This window comes from Balaenoptera ricei, chromosome 6 (assembly GCF_028023285.1).
Source record: "Balaenoptera ricei isolate mBalRic1 chromosome 6, mBalRic1.hap2, whole genome shotgun sequence".
Lineage (NCBI taxonomy): Eukaryota > Metazoa > Chordata > Mammalia > Artiodactyla > Balaenopteridae > Balaenoptera > Balaenoptera ricei.
This window is the reverse complement of record NC_082644.1, coordinates 97,228,536-97,255,077: the sequence shown is the minus strand read 5'-3', so window position 1 is coordinate 97,255,077 and position 26,542 is coordinate 97,228,536. Positions and strand designations below refer to the sequence as shown.

At 41.7% G+C, this 26,542-nt stretch overlaps 1 protein-coding gene and 1 long non-coding RNA gene across 2 annotated transcripts in view; one reads left to right on the top strand and one right to left on the bottom strand.

Annotated features, from left to right (window-relative positions):
- Window positions 1-5,270, bottom strand: part of RAD23B (RAD23 homolog B, nucleotide excision repair protein) — a 44,644-nt gene extending 39,374 nt beyond the window's left edge. Inside the window, exon 1 of the mRNA XM_059925249.1 lies at window positions 4,792-5,270. Within this exon, the coding sequence (XP_059781232.1) occupies window positions 4,792-4,857 (66 nt within the window). The 5' untranslated portion in view covers window positions 4,858-5,270. The remainder of the gene's footprint in view (window positions 1-4,791) is intronic.
- A 251-nt stretch (window positions 5,271-5,521) lies between these two features.
- The window catches only part of LOC132367245 (uncharacterized), a 234,060-nt gene continuing 213,039 nt past the window's right edge, over window positions 5,522-26,542 (top strand). Inside the window, exon 1 of the long non-coding RNA XR_009503742.1 lies at window positions 5,522-5,608. This is a non-coding gene — a long non-coding RNA (uncharacterized LOC132367245). The remainder of the gene's footprint in view (window positions 5,609-26,542) is intronic.

Sequence of the window (26,542 nt, the reverse complement as noted above, 5' to 3'; positions counted from 1 at the left end):
CTCAATCTCCACATGTTATAGCATCCCAGGCTTCAGCCCTAAGCCCCATCCCATTACATTCTCACCAGGGTTCCTCAATTCCAGTAGCGGAGAAGTTAATTACACATAAGGGATAATCTAGGCACTTGGACTCAATTTTGCAAGGAATGGGCACTGAAAAAGACTGTGGCAAGATGATCTCATCCAGTCCAATGGATTGAGGTCAAACATATATGCTGCTTATTGTCATGTCTCTAACTCCAGCCCAAATTCCCCTTTGGGATGGAAATTCATAGCAAATCTCCTTGTCATTTCCACTTGAATGTTTAATAGGCATCTTAAACTTAAGTCTTGAGTTTCCACCCCAACCCCTAAACCTGCCCCTCTCCCATCCCTCCACGTCTCAGCAAAGAACATAGGTATTCACACAAGTTATACAACCAAAACCTATGTTTAATCGTTGATTTCTCAATTTTCCCCACTCCAACGCATCAAAAAATTCTCTCAACTCTATCCTCCCAACCATATCTCAAATCCCTCCACCTCTCTTTGTATCTCCACTCCTACTTCCCTGGTCAAAGCCTTGACCCCTTAAGACTGTTGTGCAAGCCTTCTAACTGGTCTTCCTACTATCTATTCTCCATACAGCAGTCCAAGTAACCTTTTCAAATCATAAAAGAAATAATTTTTCTCCTCTGCTTAAAAGCCCCCAAAGGCCTCCTATTTTACATGGAAAACCTTCAGTTTATTACAAAGCCCTACAGGCCCTGGCCCCTTGCCTAACTCTAATCTCTTACCTCTCTTCTCCTTCAACTACGAGATCAACAATACAGGCCTTTTTTGATTCCCAAAACACACTCTTAAAGGTCTTTCCCTACAGAAAACACTCTCCCCACCTCTGAGTGGTTACTATTCAGATCTCTGTTTAAATGTCACCTTATTTAGAAAGGCCTTCTGCGACCAATTTAAAAGTAGCCACCCAGTCATGCACTATCAAATTACCTCACCCTATTTCAATTCTCTATATAACTCTTACCATTAAGTTTTTAAAAATTTGCTTTTCGACTAATTTATTCCACTATAATGTACACACCATGACAGCAAGACCTGATATTTTTAGTAAGTATTCAACAAACATTAAATAAATCAACATGCAAACATTGAGGGATCACTGACTTGGCAATTCACCAAAAAATATATTTAATTCATTCAAAAGATCTTTATTAAATGCCTACTGTGTGCCAAGTATAGAAAGAGCAAAGGTCTGATACAAACCATACCAGGTTTCCCAAGTATTTTGTTTTACCAATATGCCAAGAAACGTTAGTTTTACCTCTGTGATATAGTGTTTAAATATGTTTACTACTTAATGTTTTAATAATCTAGGGAACTTCCAAAATAATGTACTATCTTCAGCACAACTCTGTTAAAATACAATAAGCCACAATGGGAACAATTTGCTAATAAATGATGGCTAGTAAATCCCATGTACAAGACTAGTACTCAAGTAGTATTTTATAGCATAATCACCATTATACAAATATACCACAAAGTGAGGTTAATTCTTTGCAGATTACTGAATAGCATATTAGATGTACTGTCTGTAGAAATTAAAACTACTGTATCTTCACAATTCTCTTATCAAAAACTTCCAATGTATACACATAACTTTGATGTCACTTATATAATACAATCACATTTCAGCTTATGCATTTAAAGTCTCACCTGAAACTTACTGTTGGTTTTTTCCCCAGTTACTTTATGAGATGAATTATTATTGTAATAATAAAATCACTGTTTTGTAATGGTTAACACTAAAGGCAGTGCATGGTAATGGTCAAGTAAATGGTACAAAATGGCAAATAAATGTTAAGAAAGTTTCACTTGTTAAAAAAAAGGCAGGGGAGGACTTTCAACATTCAAGCACTAAAGCAAATACAAACACCTTAAAAACAAATCCTCTTGCTTTTTCTACTTTGTGCATCTACTCTATAGCCACTGACGGAGCTAAGACTATGTCAATATGGCTCCCAAGAAGACCCAGACCATGTCCCCCATGTCCCTGTACTCCTCCAATTCTGCCAGTCAAAGCTCACTGAACATTACTTGCTGAGCAAATGATTCACTCCCATGATTCCTCTTCTCTCTCAGTCCGTTCACTCATTTTTGCTCCTGCTCATCTCAAGCTCACAGAAGTTTCTATACCGGCCACCTCAAGTTACTTAAGTTCCTTAAGGTTTCTTAGTTCCTTCTAGGTAAAAATAAAACCTTTGAGCAGCCAAAATAGAGGTCTTAGAGACCAAACTCTGCTCATTTTATGTGAATCTCCCTAGAGGTCTCAATAAAATCCTATTTTTTCCCCTTTATTTTAGATCTATTTCTAATATCCTTGGTTATCTAGTTTTCACAAATTACAAACAGGACACTTACAGTCTCCCTCTATTTATGTAATTTTCATTGCTTCTTTTCTTACTGGAATTTTCTCAAATACTGTATCAAAAATAAATATTTAATTAAAAATCACTATAAAGATGGAATTAAAATAGTTCTAACATTTTTCCCATTTTTAAAATTTAAGTCCATTAAAGTAAAAACCCACAAGTCATTTTAATGTAAATGTTCCAGTATATCCAGATTAAGTGTTTTCATTTCTTGTCCCAGCCTAACAATGTTAGCTTTTATATTTACATAAACAGCAACAAAATTATATTTGGACAAATAGCAACAAAAAGCTAAAGAAGCAACTCTCTGTAACAACTGAGCTTTCTGAAAATATACCTCTAGAAGTAGGTTTCATATAACTTAAATCCCCTTGGAAATAAACTGGAAAACAGCAAGTATGGTTAAGAATCTATACAAATACAATATTGGCTCTAAGATAAAGAATGTGTAAAATGCCTAAAGAGCTATACAAATCTTATAGAACATAAATAATTCAGTGGAGCTTTAGAAAGTCACTGCATAACTTCAATAAATCCACAGATATTTACCAAAAAAAAAAACCTTTAGGTTTCAATAATCTTGGAATTAATTGTGAATATAAGCTGGTAAAGTTCCTGCAGCACCAACACTTGTCGCTACAAAAATCCGAAGTCAATAACATTTTATGAAGTTTTGTCTGAAAACATTAAACAGCTGCATTTTAACTTTCATTCTTTAACTTCTAAGTATACACCAAGCAGTAAAGGAATACTCAGGAAGAATATGATTTTTGTTAGTAATAGCAATCCACAGGGTGTTGTCAATTACTTCTGAGAACACTGAATTTCTCATCTAAAATTGCTATCTCCTGCACCTTTAAGAATTTACCACAGAGCATATTTACACATATAATATCTTGAACTAAAATCATTTAGTACTACAATTCCAAAAAGGTTGGGAACTACATTTTTTAAATACTTAAAGGTGTAGAAAACTTGATTAAATGATATAGGTAAAACATGACACTATACCCTCACTCAAAGGTACGGAGTGGTTAATAATCGATTCCGTTTACTGACCACCAATTAAATAATATTTGATCTTCACATCTTTGCAAAACAGGCACATAGCAAATAAGTTAGAGCCACACATGGGAGCTCAGGATTATTTAATTAACTAACACCAAGGCCCCAGATCTCCACCAAAATTGAATCACCTATTTTTAAAAATATAGATGGGCTGAAAGTTGCTGCTTTAAATACAGCCTTATGACAACCTCAATGGTGTACACCATCACAATTCCAGAACACAAGAAGTAAGTTCACACTGAATGGCATTTTTAGATCTTGGCAAAAAGTTGTACTGATTTCAACACAGTGGCTTTTTGCAGTCACAAATACACAAAATGACATGAGAATTTAACACGTGAACTTATAAGGTGTTCAAGAGTTTACAAAAGAGATTCAAAGTTTTTATTTTCTTTTTTTCTCCCCTGAAAGGCTATTATTTGGGCGTTGGGTGCAGAGTTCCGACTCCTACAACTTCAAGACTTCTAACACAGGGAACTCATTATCTGGAGTTAAGTTTGAGCCTGGATTTGAAGGGCTCTAATCCAACAAACTTCACCACCAAAGAGGGCTCAAAGGGCAATCTACACATGGGTGTGGGTTGGGTGGCGGGAGAACTGCAGCGAAACGATTCAAGATATAGGCAAATAAAAGGGTCACCAATTCTGCGGCGAAGGGGGCAAAGAATGCATTTTCACCACCCCTCACCACTCGCCTCTCACAGTGCAGCAGACGCAATCTGATACTTTTTATTTAAGGCTCATCTCCGGTTAGCGCTTCCTAGACCTCAGCGCCTAACCAGGTCCACTCAGGGACAGTGGTGACGCCGACATCTCCCTCCCCCACCCGTGCACCCACCATCGGGGAGCCCGGCTCGACCACAGAGGCAGCCCTGACCTCCCCTCCCCCTCTGGCCCCTCCGCCGAGAGCGCCCAGGCCGAGGCCTCCCGTGCCCCGCGGGCGTGTACTCCACGCCATCTGCCACCAGGGGTTCGGTGTCCGACCACTGCTTCCCCTTACTCCTGCCACAAAGCCCACAGCCAACTCTGAAGGTCCGGTGGGCCGCATGCCGCCGGGCCCCCGGGCCCTGCCCGCGCTCGGAGCCCGCAGGCCTCATCCAGCGCTCGGGGCCCAAGACCCCGCTCGCCGGGCCCTCTAGGGTGTACCGGGGGTCTCCCCGCTCGGGCGCGCCGCCGGGCCTCTCTAGAAGCTGAGGCCGGGGCCCCGCACACGGCCCCGCCGCACCGCCCCCAGCCCAGGCCCGACGGGCGCCTCGCGCGCCTCCCCTGCCCGGTGCCGGGCCCCGCGCTCCCGCCGCACTCACCGTCTCGTCTGGGTCGATGTCGATCTTGAAGGTCTGCTGCTGGAGGGTCTTCAGGGTGACCAGCATGGTGCCGCCGCGCAGCTCCGCTGCCGGGCCTGCTCCGGGTGCTGGCCGCTGGGCGGGGTCTGTGGCCTGGCGGGGCCCCGGGGTCGCCCGCGCTCCTCGCGCGCTCGGGAGGAAAGCGGTGGGGGTGGGGGCTTGTCACATTCGCCCTGCAGAGCGGCCTCTCCCCCAGCCCTGGCCCCGGGCCGCGCCGCTGCCTCCGCGACTGCGGCCTTCCTCGCGAGCACGGGCCACCGTGCTTCCTCTCGCGCCCGGCGCCAGCCACTGAGTCTGCAGGAAGCGCCAGGGGCTCTGCGAGAGCAGCAGAGAATCCGCTACCTCACCACAGGCTGGTGGCCGCCATCATCGTGACTCGCCGAGACGCGCCCCCTCCCCCACCCGAAAAACCTGGGGGATGGGGTCGGGCTGGCTGAACGCGCAGGCGTAGGGTGCGGCGAGGCTGTACGCAGGCGCAGCCAAGAACTCCGCCCCGGAATTGGGGCGGGGCGGGGCGGATTACCGCTTTGGAATGTCGGTGGTCTGGATTGCGCGTGCGCAGGCGCAGTCCGTGGGCGCCTCGGGGTTCTCGGGGCTTCCGTGGAGCGTCTGCGGCCGGGGCGTTCTCCAGCCCGCCGCTGCTCGGCCTACGTCCAGACTCCGCCCACGTCCAGGCTCCGCCCGGTTGTCTGAGTTGCGCAAACCGTAGCCGGGGAAGCGCTACGTGGAGACCGGACTGAGTGGATGCGGAGCCCTGGAGCTGGGAAACTAGAGGGCGGTAGGTCGGGGCAGGGTTTAAGTGAAAGGATCGTGACAGCCACAGTAGTGGGCCGGCGCTTGCAGGGCGCTTGCTGTGTGGCTGAGTCCTGTGCTGGCGACTGATTCTTTTATTCTGCGAGCACTGACTCCAGCGCTAGACTGCCTTGATGGACCTTGAGCCTAAATACAAGGTTAAGTTATATCACTCCCCCGGGCAGAACTGTCCAGTGGTTCCTCATCTCACCCAGAGTAAAAGTCAAAGTTCTTAGAACTGGATACACAGCCCCTTCCTTTCACATCTTACTCTCACGGCTGGCCCTGGGCGTTGTTGGTGGATGTTAGACAAACGCTCTCACCTGAGAGCCTACCTTCGGCCTTGCTGTTTCCGCTCCGAGTCTTCTTTCCCTAGCTACCTGGGTGGCTCGCTATCTCACCTCCTTCAAATCTTTGCTCAGATGTCGCCTTCTCAGAGAGGTCTACCCTGGATACCCGACTTAAAACAGCAACTTTCCTAGCTCCATTACCCTGGTGTTTTTCCTATAGCATTTATCATCTTCTAATTGCCATATAAGGTACATATTTATTAGGTTTATCATCTTTCTCCTTTCAGTAAATCACAGACAAGCTGCACAAAGGCAAGGACTTTGTTGTATCGCCTGATGTACTCCCAGCACGAAGAAACATGTAATGCAGGCACAGTAAATATTTGTGAATGCGTAAATATGCTTTCGGTTTCTCATCAGTAAGATGGGGATAATAATAGCATTCAACTTCATTGATTATTGGAGGGGGGTGTTGAATAATGTATGTAAAATCTTAGTACCAGGAACATAGTAAGCAGTCCCTAAGTAGATAGCTATTTGTAGTATGCCCATTTACAGATAAGAAAACTGAAGTATAGAGATGATGAGTAATGTACCTGGAGTCACCCACCTGGGAAGTGGCAGGTCCAGAATTTGAACCCAAGCAGAATGACTCCAGAGCCTGTGTTCCTAGGTGCCTGGCTATCCTGCCTCTTAATAGGGTTTGACTTAAAATAGTTCAAGTATAAAGTTACAGTTAGGTCACTACCTGTGTGACTAATTGCAAATTACCTCTCTGGACCAGCATCCTCACTGATAAAATGTCACTGCTTGGTTTTCTGTGGATATAATGCTTCCATGGAACTTTGCTGACCAGCCTCCCTCTCCACTAACCTGGTGTTGCCCCATTCACAGCACTTATCTGTATTGTAATTCAGTATCTAACCTTCCGCCCTCTGTCTTCCGGTATATCTACTGCTAGTCACCAGGTGATCTCATCCTGCCCCTTGTTTTGAAATACCTCCAGCCTGGACCTCGCCCCTTAGCTATAGATAGAGTTAGCCAATTGCCTACACAATATCTTCACTTGAAATATAGTAAGCCTCTGAAACTTACCTTGGCCAAACAGAACCATTGATTCCGTCTGGACCTCCCCTCCCTCTGAAACCTGCTTCTCTCCCAGTTTTCCCCCATCTTAGTTCATGGTACCACCATCTACCCAGGTGCTCAGACCAAAAATCTAGTCATCATCCCTGATAAATCTCTTCCCTCTCTTCCTCCCCCCACCCCCGCCCCTGCCAACCACCACACCTAATCCATTATCAAGTCCTATCAACTTTATTCTCCAAGTTATATCCCCAATTCAGCCATTTCTCCCAATTCTTCTACAACCCTAGGCTAGTGCATCAATATCTTTCCCCTGCCTCCCAACTGGTCTCTCCACTTCTACACTTTTTTCAACCTCCCCAGCAGAGTGGTCTTTTTCAAATATAAATCATGTCACATCTATTCTTTTTTTTTTTTTTTAAATTATTTATTTATTTATTTATTTTAGTTGTGTTGGGTCTTCGTTTCTGTGCAAGGGCTTTCTCTAGTTGTGGCAAGCGGGGGCCACTCTTCATCGCGGTGCGTGGGTCTCTCACCATCGCGGCCTCTTTTGCTGCAGAGCACAGGCTCCAGACGCGCAGGCTCAGCAGTTGTGGCTCACGGGCCCACTTGCTCCGCGTCACGTGGGATCTTCCCAGACCAGGGCTCGAGCCCGCGTCCCCTGCATTGGCAGGCAGACTCTCAACCACTGCGCCACCAGGGAAGCCCGTCACATCTATTCTTAATACCTAATTATACTTAAGAATAAAATTCAAACTCTTTACCTGGCCTTGGGGAGCTCACATGATCTGATACTTGCCAAACCCTCTGGCCTCATCTCTTTCCTTCTCTCTCCCTCTCATTCACTGTCATCCCTCGAACAGGCCAAGCTGGTTCTCGTCTCTGGGCCTTTGCAGCTGAGGTTACTTCAGCTTGAAACTCTCTTCCCAGATCTTTAATTGACTATCTCCTTTTCATCATTCAGGGTCCAAGTCATAATTTACTTCCTCACAGAGGACTTCTTCAACAACTTTAATAATATATAATATATATATAATATATAATAAACATACATTAACCCTTTAGGCAAGGCACCATTTGAGGCCCCACAAAACTCCATGTGATAGTACAACGGTACCCTGGTTTAAAGTTTTTCATGGCTCTACCTGAAATTATTACTTTTTATTTGCTTGGCTAAATAGTACAGGTTGGACAGCCTGTATGCCTCCTCGTCTGATTGTAGGTGCGTTTGCCAAGAGTCCCACCGTTCACATGACAGATGATAGGACCCCCTCCAACCCCCCAACGCAAAGGCCACCAAGATGAGGGTGCTTATGAGCAAGGCCTTGTAGGATAGGCCTTGGGCTTCTTCAAGAGCTACTGGGCCAAGATAAAAAGTCGGGAGGGAGTCATTGATTCCAAATACTTGGTAACAAGCCAGGGAATTTTGCTTGCATTTTTGGAAATCAGTCAAATGATTTCAGGGAAGAAGATGAGGAAGCAAAGATGCAGCAGCTGCTGACTTAGAAAATACCAGGGTAAAAATGCCACACTCCAAGCCATTCATTCATCAAATAGTTCTTGAGACTCTCTCCATGCCAGGAACTGTTCTAGGTGCTGAGGATACAACAAGGAACAAAGTCCCTGCCCTCATGGAGTTTGTATTCTAGTGGGATAATAGATAAACAGATAATAAACTAAAAATCAAAGTTATCAATATTTATAGTATATGGGGTACTGATAAGTGCTTTTTAAAAAAAAAAAAAAATGAAGAAGATCAATAGTACAGAGCCGAAATAGTATTGCTACAGCGAATGTGCCAGATATTTTTCATTCCCCTCCCCCATCTTCTTACCCCGTTTTCACCCAGCAATTGGCCCCAAGAGGGCTGCCCTGTATGGGCTACCACAGTTGGCTTCCTGGGGAGTCCCAGCAGGAGACAGGACTAAGGGAGGAGAGTGAAGTTAGGCAATGTATTCCTCTTTGTGGTTGGCAATGCTCTTGATACAAGGTCATTGCTTCTGTATCCTGACCTTCCAGGTGACTCTCTCCTTCCAGGTTCTGGTACCTGCTCCCTACCTTGCCCCTTCAGGCCTAGAGGGCCCCTACTTCTCACTCCAGGGTGCTGTACTGTCCTTGTAGTGTCCCTATACGCTTCCCTACATGATTGTGAAGAGTCCCTTTAATTGAATCTCCATGAACTGAGTGGCTTAAAACAATCGAAACTTATTGTCTCACAGTTCTGGGGGCTAGAAATCCAAAATTAAGGTGTTGGCAGGGCAGTGCTCTCTCTGACACCTGTCACGGTGAGTTCTTTGTTGCCTGTTCCTAGCTTCTGGTGGTTTGCTGGCAATCATTGGCATCCCTTGGCTTGCTGCACCACCTCAGTCTCTGCCTCCATCGTCGTGTGACGTTCAACTCTTGTATGTCTGTCCCTGTGTGTCTCTTCTTCTAAGGACACCAGTAGAATAGGAAAAACTCTATTGTTTCTCCTCTGCTCACCGCTCAATTACTACTCTTAATATTTATTTCCGATCACCAAATGTGTGGGCTTTTTTCCCACACCAAGTAATTCCCCAGTTCTCTGCAGGCACCAGCTGGGTGTCCTGCCGTTCAGTTCAGTTCTGACACTACCTGGAGTTAGCACCTGATCACACAAGTTAAGGGCTCAGTCCCACCAGACTGCCCCCACTTCAGATGCCAATTGCAAGTCCCAACTTGTCACCTGTACTTCAGACTGAGCAGCTATAAACTGGGATTTCCACGACCCCCTCCTTGGGTTTGATCGTTTGCTAGAACAGCTCACAGAGCTCAGGGAAACATGTTTACTATCTTATTATATGATAAAGGATATGATAAAGGATACTGGTGACCAACCAGATGAAAAGATATATAGGGCAAGATCTGGAAGGGTCCCAAGTGCAGGAGCTTGTGTCCCTGTGGAGTTGGGGTGCCCCACCCTCCCGGCACGTAGATACATTCACCAACCCAGAAGCTTTCCAAAATCTGTACTTTGGGGATTTTTATGGAGGCTTCATCACGCAGGGGTGATCAATTATTTACCTCAATTTCCAGCCTCTCTCTCTTCTCTGAAGAATGGGGGGGTTGGGCTGAAAGTTACAGGCTTGGTCTCTCTGATGACCAACCCCCATCCAGGAGCCCACCAAGAGTCCCCTCATTACAACAAAAGACATTCCTATTACTCAGGAAATTCCAAGGGGTTAGGAGCTCTGTGTCAGATACTGCTATCACTCAGGAAATTATAAGAGTTTTGGAGAGCCCTGTGTCAGGAACCAAGGTCAAAGACCAAATATTAGCAAGAACCAGGGGCAGAGACCAATATGTATATTTCTTATTATTTCATACCAGTCATATTGGATTAAGGACCCACCCTACTCCAGTATGACTTAATTTAACTAAATCTTTTGGAGGGGCACAGTTCAATCTGTAACAATACCTCATTTGAATGTGGTATATTTTTCTGCTGAGACTCTGCCTGATATATGGGTTAATCAAGGAAAGTCTTCCTGATAGTTGATATTAGAGTAGAGAGAAGTGAGGAAGGCAGACATACAGCTGCTGAGTAGAATTAGAGGGGACTAAGTAGAGGGAACAACAATAATAGCCATAAATGTTCACACACACATAGCATTTGTTACACGCAGGTGCAAGGCCATGAGGTAGAAGCATCCTTGACATATTGGAGAAATACGCAGGATGTCAGGTGAAGGAGCTGGGACAGCTGTGGGGAGAGAGTAGCTGATGGCATTAGAGGTGTAAAGGAAGTGGGGCAGTGAGCACAAAGCCACTGTAAAGGCTTTGGCTTTTATTCGGAGTAACTTGGAAAGTCATTGGGAATTTTAAGGTGGAGGAGTGACAGGATCTGACTTAGGCTTTAAAAGGATTACTCTGATTGCTGCCTGGAGAACTTCTTGGTGTGGGCTGGGGGGACAGCAAGGATGGACACAAAGAGACCAGTTAGCAGGTTATTGCAATAATCCATAAGAGAGACTGGTGACTTGTGTTAGTGTGGAAACTTTACAAGTGGTAAGAAGTGGCTGGATTCTCAATTTATTGAAAATAGAGTTTACAGGTTTTGCTGATGGAGTTGATGCGGGGTGTGACAGAAAGAGGCTCACTACACATGAGTTTCACGTTAGGAAACTTCCTTGGAGTTCTCTGGTCCTCCTGACTCAAGAGTGTCCTGACTGATGGTGTTCTGTATGGCACCACCCTATCCAGCAGATATTCTCTGAGCATCTACTCTGTGCCAGGCATTGTGTTGGATATACAGTAATGAACAAAGACTGATTTGGGATTCTATTCAAAAAAATAGCAGTGTTTGACTTAAGCCCTTCCAAAGGCAAGACGCATGGCTCCCATCTCCCTTGTTTATAAAAGCTATTGGTGATTTATGCTGTAGGCTTTATGTTAATAGAACCTCTTTCCAAGTTCTAGATGTTTATAGAGTGGTGCAAATATTTCCTTATTGTAATTAAAGTTTTCAACTCTTTATTAAAAGTATTTCTTTTTGCAATTAAATATACTTAAAAAAATTTTTTTTATTTATGGCTGTGTTGGGTCTTCGTTTCTGTGCGAGGGCTTTCTCTAGTTGCGGCAAGTGGGGACCACTCTTCATTGTGGTGCGCGGGCCTCTCATTATCGCGGCCTCTCTTGTTGTGGAGCACAGGCTCCAGATGCGCAGGCTCAGTTATTGTGGCTCACGGGCCTAGTTGCTCCGCGGCATGTGGGATCTTCCCAGACCAGGGCTCGAACCCGTGTCCCCTGCATTGGCAGGCAGATTCTCAACCACTGCGCCACCAGGGAAGCCCCAAATATACTTTTTAAAACAATTTCAGCCCATAACAATTGAGCTTTGAAAATTTCTTCTGTCTTCTAGCTCTGCCTTCCTCATTTTCCACCCTGCCTCCCCCACCCCAAGTTTCTCAGCCCTGTGAGTCTCATTCATTGTTCAGTCACTATGTCAGTTCAGACACTGAAATGGAATTAGGAGTACAAGAAGTTGTTTTTGGTGGATATCAACTGTGAAGAATACAAGGGAGGAAGCAGAATGCTTCAGAGCACCATGCTGATATGTTTGCTGTGAAAGGAAAGAGAGAAGGAAACATTGGGTAGAGAAAGACTCAGATTGGGATGTAGATCTGACAAAGTGTTAGCCAACCCAACGGGAGTAAATGGTGTGAAGATTACCTGTTAGAGCAGTCACTCTTCGGATGAAATTGCCAGACTCTGGTATCCCTGCCATGTTCAGTGGCTAGAGGCTGCCCAGGAAGAGCTGTCAGCTAACTGTACTTCTCAGCTAAGTTCTCACAGGTAGATTTTTTCTTGAAGGGCTATCCAGGCAGTGCACTTTTTTGGCTGAAATAGACATCTGCTTGCACCATGTAAACCCGCTTCTCCATACACACTCAGGAAACAGCTGCTCCAGGGGCCCATTGAGCCTCTCTTATTAAAGGGAAACCTAAATGAAGTAGGAGAGTGGGACAAACCCCACACTCCATACTGGCAGCTGGTCTCGGGGCCACTACTGGTACTCATCATTTCCCTCCTCCACTATCCATGCTAAATTCCCCTTGTTCTCGTCAGTTACCTCCGCTGGTCTTGGTGCATTGCCTAGTGGTGTGACCCAAACCTTTATTCCTGAAGAGGATGAGCCTTTGGTGTTTCCAGCCTTCTCAGGCCTGGGTTCCTGTACTTGTCCATTCATAGTCGCAGCTGGGCAAGGGAGTGGCAAGAGGCATCCCAGTCAATTCCACATATATTCCTTCTTGTTCTGAGTATGAGGTGGTCCTACCTTCTCTCGCTGATAAGGATCAATTGCCCCTGCCAAGTTGATGACTCTTCTTGCTTTTTGGTCTCTTAATATAAGCAACAAAGTTTGTAGTTCAGTGGGACCATTGCTGTGTCCCCTGGCAAAGTACTCCCCCTTTGAGGACCAAGACTTCTAATACCACAGGTCCCAGAGTTGTGGGGACAGAAAAATCCTCAGTAGGTCACTGGGAGTGGTAAATGGGACCATTCCTGCTTCCCTGCCTTGATTCCTGGACCCAATTAGTCTTCCTGCTGGGGACACAGTGACCTAGACTCTAGGGCCTAGAGGGTACTTTTATTCAGTTTGTAGATTGCACCCTGGAGAATGAGACCCTGTTCTTACACAGTATTGCCCCTGAGATGGTGCTTCATCTGCACCATCAGCAGATCGTTCTGTCACTCTCTCAGGCTAGCGCTTCTGGGGAGGGTGGTATGTGATAAGACCAACATGTCCCTTGACCATGGGGCCACGCCCAAACCTCCTTCACTGTGAAGTGGGTCTCCTGGTTGGATGCTGTGATAGGTAGGATTCTGGTCTATGGATCAGGTGCTCTGTAAACTCCTGTAGAGTGGTATAGGCTGAAGCTCTGCTGGCAAGAAATGTAAACCTGTACTCAGAATAAATGTCTGTTCCTGCGAGAACAAATTGCTTGGCCTTCCAGCATGCGTAGGGCCCGATGAAGTCAACTTGTCACCAAGGGGCCAGTTGGTCCCTCAGAGAATAGTACCACATTGGGAATTCAGCACTGGTCTCTCTTTGTGGCAGGTTGGACATTCAGAGGTGATGGTGGCTAGATTAGCCTTACTAAGAGTTCATGCCAAGAGGCCATGCATAGTCTCTATCTCTGCCACCATGGTCACTCCACTCATCATGTTTCTACTCTTGCTTCCTATAGTCTATTCTAGATACAATAGCCATATTCTTTAAAAACATGGATCTGTTCACTCATGCTTAAAACCCTACCCTGGCTACCCACTTCAATCAGTAAAATCCCAAATCTTTACATTGCCCCCTCCCCCCATCCTCTTCTTTACTTTTCTGATGTCATCAGCTACACAGGTTCAATCTGCTCCAGCCGCACTGGCCTCCTTGCTGTCCCTTGAGTTGACCAGGTCCGCTCCTACCTGATCTTTTGTTCTCTCTTCCTGAAATACTCTTGTACGGATATCGGCCCTCTCCTTCACCTCCTCCAACCTTTGCTCAAATTTCACCTTCTCAATGAAACCTGCTCTAACCCCTTAATCACTCTATGTAATATGACAAAATGCCCATTTCCCAGTCTAGCACTCCCTATACCCCTTACACTGTTTCCTCCTCTTTTAACACAGTGCATAATTTATTTATTATGTTTCTTCTTTAGTGTCTGTCTCCCCTGCTAGAACACAGGGATCTTTGTCTATTTTACTTACATTCTTTAAGCACCAGGAAGAGTGCCTGAAACAGAAAGAACTAAGCAATGAAAGGAAAATTTAGCCACCCATCAAAAAAAAGCAAAGTAAAACAAGGTGATATTGTTACATGTTAAAATGAACATTTAAGGCTTAATAACCTCCAATAATATCAAAAAGTATATGGGAAAAATGTTTTTCATAGTTTGCTGGTGACTTTACTATTTGTTACAACCTTTTGGAAAGCCACTTAGCATATAGGTGGTTCTTAACTTCTGGAATTTCTTGTACACACTACATGAATACCTCTGAAACTACTTTTCTCAGCTTAGCTATCTAACTATGATTTGAAAAGTTGATATAATGGTGCAGTCAGCTAGCCACTGGGGCAAAGGCTTAGCATTCACATATTTTATGTTTAAACAGTATCATTGATGCCACTGAACATTCTTTTTTTTTTGAATTTTATTTTATTAATTTTTTTTTATACAGCAGGTTCTTATTAGTTATCTATTTTATACGTATTAGTGTGTATATGTCAATCCCAATCTCCCAGTTCATCCCACCACTACGCCCCACACCCCCGCTTTCCTCCCTTGGTGTCCATATGTTTGTTCTCTACATCTGTGTCTCTATTTCTGCCTTGCAAACCAGTTCATCTGTACCATTTTTCTAGATTCAGCATATATGTGTTAATAAACAATATTTGTTTTTCCCTTTCTGACTTACTTCACTCTGTATCACAGTCTCTAGGTCTATCCACGTCTCTACAAATGACCCAATTTCTTTCCTTTTTATGGCTGAGTAATATTCCATTGTATATACGTACCACATCTTCTTTATACATTCGTCTGTCAATGGACATTTAGGTTGCTTCCATGACCTGGCTATTGTAAATAGTGCTGCAATGAACATTGGGGTGCATGTGTCTTTTTGAATTATGGTTTTCTCTGGGTATATGCCCAGTAGTGGGATTGCTGGGTCATATGGTAATTCTATTTTTCGTTTTTTAAGGAACCTCCATACTGTTCTCCATAGTGGCTGTATCAATTTACATTCCCACCCACAGTGCAAGAGGGTTCCCTTTTCTCCACACCCTCTCTAGCATTTGTTGCTTGTAGATTTTCTGATGATACCCATTCTAACTGGTGTGAGGTGATACCTCATTGTAGTTTTGATTTGCATTTCTCTAATAATTAGTGACGTTGAGCATCTTTTCATGTGCCTCTTGGCCATCTGTATGTCTTCTTTGGAGAAATGTCTATTTAGGTCTTCTGCCCATTTTTGGATTGGGTTGTTTGTTTTTTTGACATTGAGCTGCATGAGCTGTTTATATATTTTGGAGATTAATCCCTTGTCAGTTGCTTCATTTGCAAATATTTTCTCCCATTCTGAGGGTTGTCTTTTCATCTTGTTCATGGTTTCCTTTGCTGTGCAAAAACTTTTAAGTTTCATTAGGTCCCATTTGTTTATTTTTGTTTTTATTTTCATTACTCTAGGAGGTGGATCAAAAAAGATCTTGCTGCGATTTATGTCAAAGAGTGTTCTTCCTATGTTTTCCTCTAAGGGTTTTATAGTGTCTAGCCTTACATTTAGGTCTTTAATCCATTTTGAGTTTATTTTTGTGTATGGTGTTAGAGAGTGCTCTAATTTCATTCTTTTACATGTAGCTGTTCAGTTTTTCCAGCACCACTTATTGAAGAGGCTGTCTTTTCTCCATTGTATATCCTTGCCTCCTTTGTCATAGATTAGTTGACCATAGGTGCGTGGGTTTATCTCTGGGCTTTCTGTCCTGTCCCATTGATCTATATTTCTGTTTTTGTGCCAGTACCATATTGTCTTGATTACTGTAGATTTGTAGTATAGTTTGAAGTCAGGGAGTCTGATTCCTCCAGGTCCGTTTTTTATCCCTCAAGCTTGCTTTGGCTCTTCGGGGTCTTTTGTGTCTCCATACAAATTTTCAGATTTTTTGTTCTAGTTCTGTAAAAAATGCCATTGGTAGTTTGGCAGGGATTGCATTGAATCTGTAGATTGCTTTGGGTGATATAGTCATTTTCACGATATTGATTCTTCCAATCTAAGAACATGGTATATCTCTCCATCTGTTTGTATCATCTTTGATTTATTTCATCAGTGTCTTACAGTTTTCTGAGTACAGGTCTTTTACCTCCTTGGTAGGTTTATTCCTAGGTATTTTATTCTTTTTGTTGCAATGGTGAATGGGATTGTTTCCTTAATTTCTCTTTCTCATCTTTCATTGTTAGTGTATAGGAATGCGAGAGATTTCTGTACCTTAATTTAGTATCCTGCAACTTTACCAAATTCATTGATTAATCCTAGTAGTTTTCTGGTCGCATCTTTAGGATTATCTATGTATAGTATCATGTCATCTGCAAACAGTGACAGTTTTACTTCTTCTTTTCCAATTTCTTTCTTTTTTCATTTGAACTGATTTTCTCATTAATTTTGCAAGAGAGGGTAGAAAAATTGTTAGCAACAAGTTGTGAAATAGATCTTTTGCTGAAGTTCAATAAGTTTAAATAGTTTTGGTTCTTTTGTTGTTTGTTTTTTCCCAATTCAACATTCTTTTTCTTTCAGCAGGTTTTTTCATTACTAGCTAAAGCTGATTTTAATACATGATTTATTTCAAGTATACCTGGCTTGTCTTTTGAGCTAAAAAGCATAGCTGGCTTTTTGTTGAAATCACGTTTGTGTGTTTATTAGTTTATTGTCATTTATTCTCCAATATTTATTGGGAAGCAATTATATGCCAAGCCCTACCTATGTCTGATGAGTCTCTGAATCTCTGCCCTCAGGAGGTTACTAAGAGAAATAAACAAGTCAAAGATCTCTGTTATGTGCTGGGATTGAGGTAGATTCCAGGAAGGCAGTAAGGCTTGATTGGCTCTTGATGGGGTGGGAGATGGACACAGGGATCCAGCATCTTTTCAGCACTCTGTCTATCTCTCTTTCACAGCTGGTTATCTAATCTATGTATTGGTCAAGTGTTTTGAAAATTATATTAGAGTTATAATATTATCTTGTCATAAATGAAACTATGAATAAATTAATATAATCCTATGGGCTTCTCTAAAGAAACTTTAGAGCATTTAAAAAATTTTTTTCTACTTTAAATAAAAAGTATGGGTTCCTTTTCCCAGACCCATGTTTATTATTTGTGGTTTTGCAATACGTGCAATACATGTGTTTTGCAGAGCTGTTGCACTATATATTAATTAAAAAGAGTCCCAGGACCCAAAGTGTTTGAAGCTTAGATAGTTGTCGCACTGATACATCTTTTCTTGCGTATTCATTGTTGAGTGAAATTGGTTTTATGGTTTTAGTTCCTACTGGTATTCCCAGTCTGTCTCATTTCCTATTGAGTCTCCTTACTGCCAATTCCAAATTATTATAAAGTAGTTGTAACCCATGTTGTAGTTCATGGGCTACATAAAATATGGGCTAAAAATAAAATAAAACCAAAAAATATGGGGGCTGTGAATAGGGTGTGCTCCTAAACACAACAGAACTGTACCTCTTACTCTTCCTTGTAGCTTTCATGATGAGACCGTTGGCTCTGAGAAAGTTAGGAATGAAGAAGACTCTGCTGGTCAAAGTATAGGTTTTTGGCAGAGGGAAATAATTTGGTTGTGTTGTTGCATTATATGACATTTAAAAAAGTTATCATATTCAGCTACTTATAAAAAGTGATTATAAGCCACTTAAAGATATATCACCTCTCACTTGGTATAAGAAACAGAGTAGAGTAAAAACTGACAGCCTGAGACTTTAGTATATACCCATTCAATTTAGTATCTGACGGCACAATAAAAGACTATTTAATAATCTTTAATAGGGAAAAGTGTTAGCAGTAGAATAATCGGTTAGCTATGTGGAAACCATGGTGGGTTGAATTGTGTCTCCCCAAAAGATATGTTTAAGTTCTAACCCCCAGTACTTGTGAATGTTACCATATTGGAAAGAGTCTTTTAGATATAATCCGGTTAAGCTGAGGTCATGCTGGATTAGAGTGGACCCTAATCCAGCGACTGGTGTCCTGATAAGAAGAAGGAAATTTGGACACAGACACAGACAAAGGGAAGAATGCCATGTGACAATGGAAGCAGAGATTGGAGTGATGCTGCCATAATCCAAGGAGTACCAGGAATTTTTAGCAACCACCAGAAGTTAGGAAGAGACAAGGAAGGATCTTCCCCTAGAGCCTTCAGAGAGAGCATAGCCCTGCCAACGCCTTGATTTCAAATTTCTAGCCTCCAGAGTTGTGAAGCAATACATTTCTATTGTTTTAGGCACCCAGTTTGCTGTAATTTGTTACAGTAGCCCTAGGAAACTAATACCACAACTTCTAGGTACACTAACAACAATTCCAGATGGATTGATTAGTAAATATAAAAAGTCAGACTATGGAAACAGAATAAATAAGAAGCATATATTTATCAAATTTCTGGTTGGCAGCAAATATCCAAGTTAAAAACAATAGCCATAATGGATTGACTAGATAAAGATTTCATTATCTCATCATGTGGTAACAATGTAAACAGAATAAAAAGCATGCAACAAACTGAAAAATATTCCCAACATGTGACAAATTTAACAGCCTTAATATATAAATTACTTATACAAATTAAAAAGAAAAACATTACAATCCAATTAGGCAAAAGCACAAATGGTTTATACAGAAAATTTGCAGGAAAAGTACATTTAGCCAACAAATAATAATATGGGCCATTGTTGGGTTTTTTTTTAATTTTTTTTTTGATGTGGACCATTTTTAAAGTCTTTATTGAATTTGTTACAATATTGCTTCTGTTTTATGTTTTGGTTTTTTGGTTGTGAGGCATGTGAAATCTTAGCTCCCCGACCAGGGATTGAACCTGCACCCTCTACACTGGAAGGCAAAGTCTTAACCACTGGACCGCCATGGAAGTCCCGTGGGCCATTGTTTATACAGTGCTTATTATGTGTTCAGGTCCTTTTCTAAATGCCTAGTATATTAACTTTTAATCTTCACATCCATTATGAAGTGACTCTGGTCAAGTTATTTAATCTTTCTGTGCCTTTCAGTTTCCCTCCTCTGTGAACATGTCTGAGAATTACTCCACGAAAGATGCAAAGACGTGAGATTGCTGGGTCAACAGAGAATGTGGATTTTCAATTTAATAGATCCTACCAAAATTCTATCTAAATTGCCATGTATATTCCTATCAACACAGTTTGAGAGTACCAGTTTCCCCTGCCCCCCAGCCAACACTTAATAGGTTCTATAATTTTCTTTTTTGCCAATCTGATGGGCACATCACTCTTGCCTCTCAAGAATTCAAATCCTATTCATCCTTTAAGGCATGTTTAACATCCACGTTCTCTTTGAAGATTTCCTTCAACTGCTCAGTAAATCATTTTTCCTTCCTCTCAATTCCCTCATCATTTTATCTACTCATTCAACAAATATTTATGGAGCATTTACTGTATGTTCTAGTCACTGCAGTTAAAGCAATGGATAAATCAGGCAAAAATTTCTACCTTTATGGAGCTTACATTCTAAGGGGGAAGGCAGACAATAAAAATAAATAAAGTTAAATTTATAAAATATTAAATAGCAGTAAGAACAAAGAACGCAGATGTGGGGGGTAAGAAGTATCAGAGTGGAAATAGGATTGAAATTTTAAATTTATTTATTTATTTATTTTTGACTGCGTTGGGTCTTCATTGCAACGCGTGGGTTTTCTCTAGTTGCGGCGAGTGGGGCCTACTCTTTGTCGTGGTGCGTGGGTTTCTCGTTGCAGTGGCTTCTCTTGTTGCGGAGCACCGGCTCTAGGCGCATGGGCTTCCTTAGTTGTGGTACATGGGCTCAGTAGTTGTGGCTTGCCGGCTCTAGAGCGCAGGCTCAGTAGTTGTGGCACACGGGCTTAGTTGCCTAGCGGCATGTGGGATCTTCCCGGGCCAGGGCTCGAACCCATGTCCCCTGCGTTGGCAGGCGGATTCTTAACCACTGCGCCACCAGGGAAGTCCAGGATTGAAATTTTAGATTCCATGTCTGAGGGAAATCCTAGGCAAAGGTTACTTGTGCCTTTCTTATAGCATTTATCACTTTCTATTCTATATGTTTATTTTATTTATTTTATTGTGGCAAAATATACATAACATACAATTTACCATTTTAATCATTTTAAAATATATAATTTAGTGACAATAAGTACATTCATATTGTTGTGTAACCATCACCACTATTCACCTCCAGAACTTTTCATCATCCCAAACTGAAACTCTGTACCCATTAAACTATAACTCTCCATTCTGCCCTTGCCCCCCCTACTCCTGCCCCCATCCTCATCCCTAGCAACCCTTTTACTTTCTGTTTATGAATTTGACTACCCTAGGTACCTCATATAAATGGAACCATACTGTATTTGTCCTTCTGTGTTTGGTCTGTGTTTGGTTTATTTCACTTAGGATAATTTCTTCAACCTTCTTCCATGTTGTAGTATATATCAGAATTTCCTTCCTTTTTAAGTCTGAATAATATTCCATTATATGTATATAGCACATTTTGTTTATCCATTCATCTGCCAATGGACATTTGGGTTGTTTCCACTTTTGTCTGTTGTGAATAATGCTGTGAACATGGGTGTACAAATATCTGTTCAAATCTCTACTTTGAGTCCTTTTGGGTATATAAGCAGAAGTGGAATTACTGGATCAAATGGTAATTGTGTGTTTGATTTTTTGAAGAACTGCCATACTGTTTTTCATAGTGGCTGCACCATTTTACATTATTACCAACAACGTACAAGGGTTCCAACTTCTCCACATCCTTGCCAAAGCTTCTTTTAAATAATAGCCATTGTAATGGATTTGAACTGTTATCTACATCGTGGTTTTGAGTTGCATTTCCTTAGTGATTAGTGATGCTGAGCATCTTTTCATGTGCTTTTTGGCCATTTGTATATCTTCTTTGGAGAAACATCTATTCAAGTCCTTTGCCCATTTTTGAATTGGGTTGTTTGTTTTTTTGTTGTTGAGTTCTGGGTGTTCTCTATATATTCTGGATGTTAGTCCCTTATCAGATATATAATCCAGAAATATTTTCTCCTGTGAGTTGCCTTTTTATTCTAATAATAGTGTCTGTTTTAGTCCATTTGGGCTACTATAACAAAATTACCGTAAACCAGGTAGTTCATAAGCAACAGAAATTCACTTTTCACCATTCTGGAGGCTGGGAAGTCCAAGATCAAGGTGCCAGCAGCTTCAGTGTCCGGTGAAGGCCCACTTCCTGGTTCATAGATAGCAGTCTTCTTGCTGTGTCCTCACATGGCGGAAGGGATGAGGGAGCTCTCTGGAGTTCCTTTTATAAGGGCATTAATCTCATTCATGAGGGCTGTGCCCTCATGACCCAGTCACCTCACAAAGGCCCCACCTCCTAATACCATCACCTTGGGGGTTGGGATTTCAACATAGGAATTTTGGGGGGACACAAACATAGCAGTGTCCTTTGGTGCACAAAATTCTTAATTTTTATGAAGTCCAATTGGCCTAATTTTTCTTTTGTAGCTGTGCTTTTGGTGTCATATCCAAGAAATCATTGTCAAATCCAATGTCGTGAAGCTTTCCCCAGTTCTAAAAGTTTTATAGTTTTAAAGCTTGTGTTTAGGTCTTTGATCCATTTTGAGTTAATTTTGTATATGGTGTTAGGTAAGAGTCCAGTTTCATTCTTTTGCACGTGGATATTAGATGTTCATTTTTATTACATTTGCTAATTTTCCATATTGCAAGAAGGCCTTTTGAGGACAGCACTGTGTCTTACAATTCTTTAGATCCCTTACAGTACCAGGCATTTAACAACAGCTTAATGCATTCTAAAAAAATGCTTTGTTGTTCCTGACTATTGAATTGAATTGAAAATATTAGTCTGTTTGCACCCTAATTGTTAGGACCCAGCACATAATTGGCATTTTAAAAATGTTTATTAAAATAAGAATTAAATATATTCTTATTCTGAGAGATCTCATTGTCAAAGAAAGGTTATTTTTTCAATTAAGTGATATTGAGAGGATTGGAGAATGAGCAGAGTGTTGTAAATGTTGTATTACATAATACACGTATGTAAAAGGAGGATGACATAAATAGCAAAAAATAATTTACATAGCCATCTTCAAAACAAATATTTCCACTTTGAAGAAGATGAATTAAAACTAGGAATTCACCATTTTTCTCTCCTTGAAACCTTTTTGAAATAATCCAGTGTTTTTTTTTTTAAATAAGAGCTCTGGAAAAGCAGGAAGGTGATGTGATAGTTACATAAAAATGTTCCCAGTGGACCAGTCACATTGGTACTCAGGTCCTTGTGTAGTTCCCCTCTCATATTGAAGCAGGACTTCAATAGAATACCAAGAGTGGTACTGGACCATTTTGTATCTAAGCTTTTAAAAGTCCTGGCAGCTTCCTCTTTTACACTTGCAGGGAAGGAAAAAAAACTTTTTTTCTGTATCCAACTTAGGTCATTGACTGGGGCCCTGCCAATTAAACTGCCTAAAGACAGAGAGAAGAACAAAAGAATTTTATTAACACTTGCATTATGTGTATGCTCAGTGATGAGTTGCTCAAAGGAGTGGCTAGAACTTGGGCTTATATGGCATCTTAGCAAAGAACAATAAATTGTAGAGAAGTGACAGAACAAAGGAAGATGGTTTTAGGCTTCCAAGGGTGACAAACTGTGGGAAGGTAAATATATGGGGGAAGCTAATGGAGTGAGGTTAGCTTCTGCAGGTCCATATCGGTGTTGACTTTCCATCTTTTTCATGGCCATAAAACTTCCCTGGGAGAGGAAGTTATGGCAGCTCTCATTTCTCAGAAGTTTCTACTTTTTGTCAGGTAAGGGAAGCTCCTGGAAGGTGTCTTTCTGCACTTGTCAATTCTCATTTGCCTCTAGCTCAAAATAATCCTTATGCCAATGGCATATTTTAGAGTGGCATATTCTGGCCCCTACCCACTCTTGGAAGCTGGCCACCATGTATGAAGTCCAACTACCATGCTATAGAGAGAGGCCACATGGAAAGACGTTGGAGGATGAGATACCCCTGAGGATGGAGAGAATGGCCATTTGGAGAAGCACCAAGGGGCCAGATATGTGAGAGCAGACATCATCTCGGATGTCCCCATGCAGCATAGCCGTCTGAGTGTAACTGCACAGGAGACCTAAAGTGACACCAGGAGAAGAACTGCTCAGCTGAACCCAGTCAACACGTAACGTCATGAGAGATCTTAATAAGTTAATGTTTTAAGCCATGAAATTTTGGGTTGATTGATACTTGGCTATCATTCTAGAAGCTATAAAGCATCTGGAAGTGGACTGACAGTAAACAAACAGACGCAGGTAGACCTTCCTATATGTGTTCCAGGCTCAGAGCAGAGGCAATACTATCAGGAGCCAGCCCTGAGATGCAAAGAATTGGGTGGGGTTGTGAACTTAAGGACCTTCACTTTGCTAGGCGTGCTGGCTAAGGGAGGGGTGTGCCACAGCCAGCTCCTGGATCGGGCAGTAAGGGGTTTGGTGGCTGCAGTGACCCTTCAGGTTGCCATGGTAAATTGAGCATGTCATGACAAGTCCAGCATGTCACCTCCGCAGTAACCTCCTGCAATATCCCTAATATCCAAGGACAGAAGCTGGCACGTTTGGCAATTTTTTAATGGTGGCGGGGAGGGCATCAAAGCAAAGAATTTAGAGAACTCCGTTTATCTTACTTGAGAGAGTTTCTAAACTGTCTCTAGGGAGGTGCGTAGCTGAAAATATTCCAGGAGCAAAGGTCAAGACTTACTGAGATTGATCTCACCAAATGAAGCAGGATGTGAAAACAAACAAAAAACACAACAGGAGAGATCATTTAGCCAGTGTAATAATAACAGCTATCACTTAAGTACCATTTACTATGTGCTGAAGGCCACTGCCCCAGTTCACTCACAACCTCATAAAAAATGGTGACAGAGAGGACGGCAGCGGTCTGATCCCAGGGTTTTCACTATTAACCACTGGTCCATATAAACAGAATGTGATAAAAGTGACCATTTCAAATCAGTGGGAGAAGAATAGATGTTTCAATAATAGTAAGCTTGTACTGCAGAAATTAGACCAGTTACAGAAAGGGGTCAGTGCTCCAGCTAACTTCATTCATGAAAAAGAGCAGAATTAAAATGAAGACAAAAATAAACCATGTGCTATGTTAATATCTCTAAGTAATAGAGCATGCTTACAAATTGATAAGAAAAAGTCTAATAGAAAATTTGCCAAATGATATGGACAGGCAATAAACAAATATAAAACACAAGTGGTCAATATACACATTAAAAAAATTACATTTCAACTCAACACAAGTGAAAAGAACACTTGTTCTTTTGATTAGGTTGTTTGATTTTTTGATATTGAGCTGCATGAGCTGTTTGTATATTTTGATTAATCCCTTGTCGGTCGCTTCATTTGCAAATATTTTCTCCCATTCTGTGGACTGTCTTTTTGTTTTGTTTATGGTTTCCTTGCTGTGCAAAAGCTTTTAAGTTTAATTAGGTCCCATTTATTTGTTTTTATTTTCATTACTCTAGGAGATGGATCCAAAAAATATTTCTGTGATTTATGTCAAAGAGTGTTCTGCCTATGTTTTCCTCTAAGAGCTTTATAGTGTTCAGTCTTACATTTAGGTCTTTAATCCATTTTGAGTTTATTTTTGTGTATGGTGTTAGGGAATGTTCTAATTTCATACTTTTACATGTAGCTGTCCAGTTTTCCCAGCACCATTTATTGAAGAGACTGTCTTTTCTCCATTGTATATCCTTGCCTCCTTTGTCATAGATTAGTTGACCATAGGTGCATGGGTTTATCTCTGGGCTTTCTGTCCTGTTCCATTGATCTATATTTCTGTTTTTGTGCCAGTACCATACTGTTTTGATTACTGTAACTTTGTAGTATAGTCTGTAGTCAGAGAGCCTGATTGCCTGCATCTCCATTTTTCTTTCTCAGGACAGAAATTTTTGAAATAAAATGTCAGTACTCACTATTAGCAAAGATGAAAAGAGGTGGCCATTTTCTTATACTGTTTATAGACAAATGAATTGCAATATTCCTGGAAAGTTAAATGGCAGTATGTAAAAAGATGTTTAAGATTTTTATAATTTTTCATATAATAACTCTACTTCTAGATATTAGTCCTAAGGAAATATCAGAAATATGAATGCCCTTTTATAAACAAGATTTATATATCCTCATTAATTATAGTAGTAAAAAACTAGAAGGTGGAAATAGTCCAACTGTTGATCACTTAGAAGAATAATTCAACAAATTACATTGTATACATTTGATGGAATTGCTTAGTCATTGTAAATCATGATTTTGAAGCATAGTTACTAACACAATAAAGTGCCACTTATTCATTTATTTGTTCATTCTGCCAATATGTATTGAATAACTAACACGTGTCAGGCACTGTTATAGGTGCTGTGTTTTCATAATGAACAGAACTCCCTTCTGGAACAACTGCTGTCCTGGAACATACATTCAGTAAGGACAGAAAATAAAAAAGCAAACATATTATGTCAGGTGGCAATAAATGCCAAGAAGAAAAATAAAATCAGAGCAGAGGAGAGTTAATACTGTTAAAATATGATAGAATGATACAGTGTTAGGAACTGTTTATATATTATAATTCTGGTTTTGTAAAGAAATAAACAACCACCATTACCACCACCACAATAAATATATGTACATAAAAACAGAACAATGACTTGAAGAAAGAAAGAATCAGAACATTCACAATGGTTAGCCCAGGGCAGTAAAATAACTTGTTGTTTTCATTTTTTTAAATTTTATTTTAAAAAAATATTAAAAAAAATTTTATTTATTTTTGGCTGCTTTGGGTCTTAACTGCTGCGCGCAGGCTTTCTCTAGTTGCGGTGAGCAGGGGCTACTCTTTGTTGCAGTGTGCAGGCTTCTCATTGCAATGGCTTCTCTTGTGGAGCACAGGCTCTAGGCGTGCAGGCTTCAGTAGTTGCAGCACGCGGGCTCAGTAATTGCAGCACATGGGCCCTAGAGCACATGGGCTTCAGTAGTTGTGGTATGTGGGCTCAGTAGTTGTGGCGCGCAGGCTCTAGAGTGTGCAGGCTTCAGTAGTTGTGGCATGTGGGCTCAGTAGTTGTGGTGTGCGGGCTCTAGGGCACGTGGGCTTCAGTAGTTGTGGCATGTGGGCTCAATAGTTGTGGCTCGTGGGCTCTAGAGCACAGGCTCCGTAGTTGTGGTGCACGGGCTTAGCTGCTCCACGGCATGTGGGATCTTCCCGGACCAG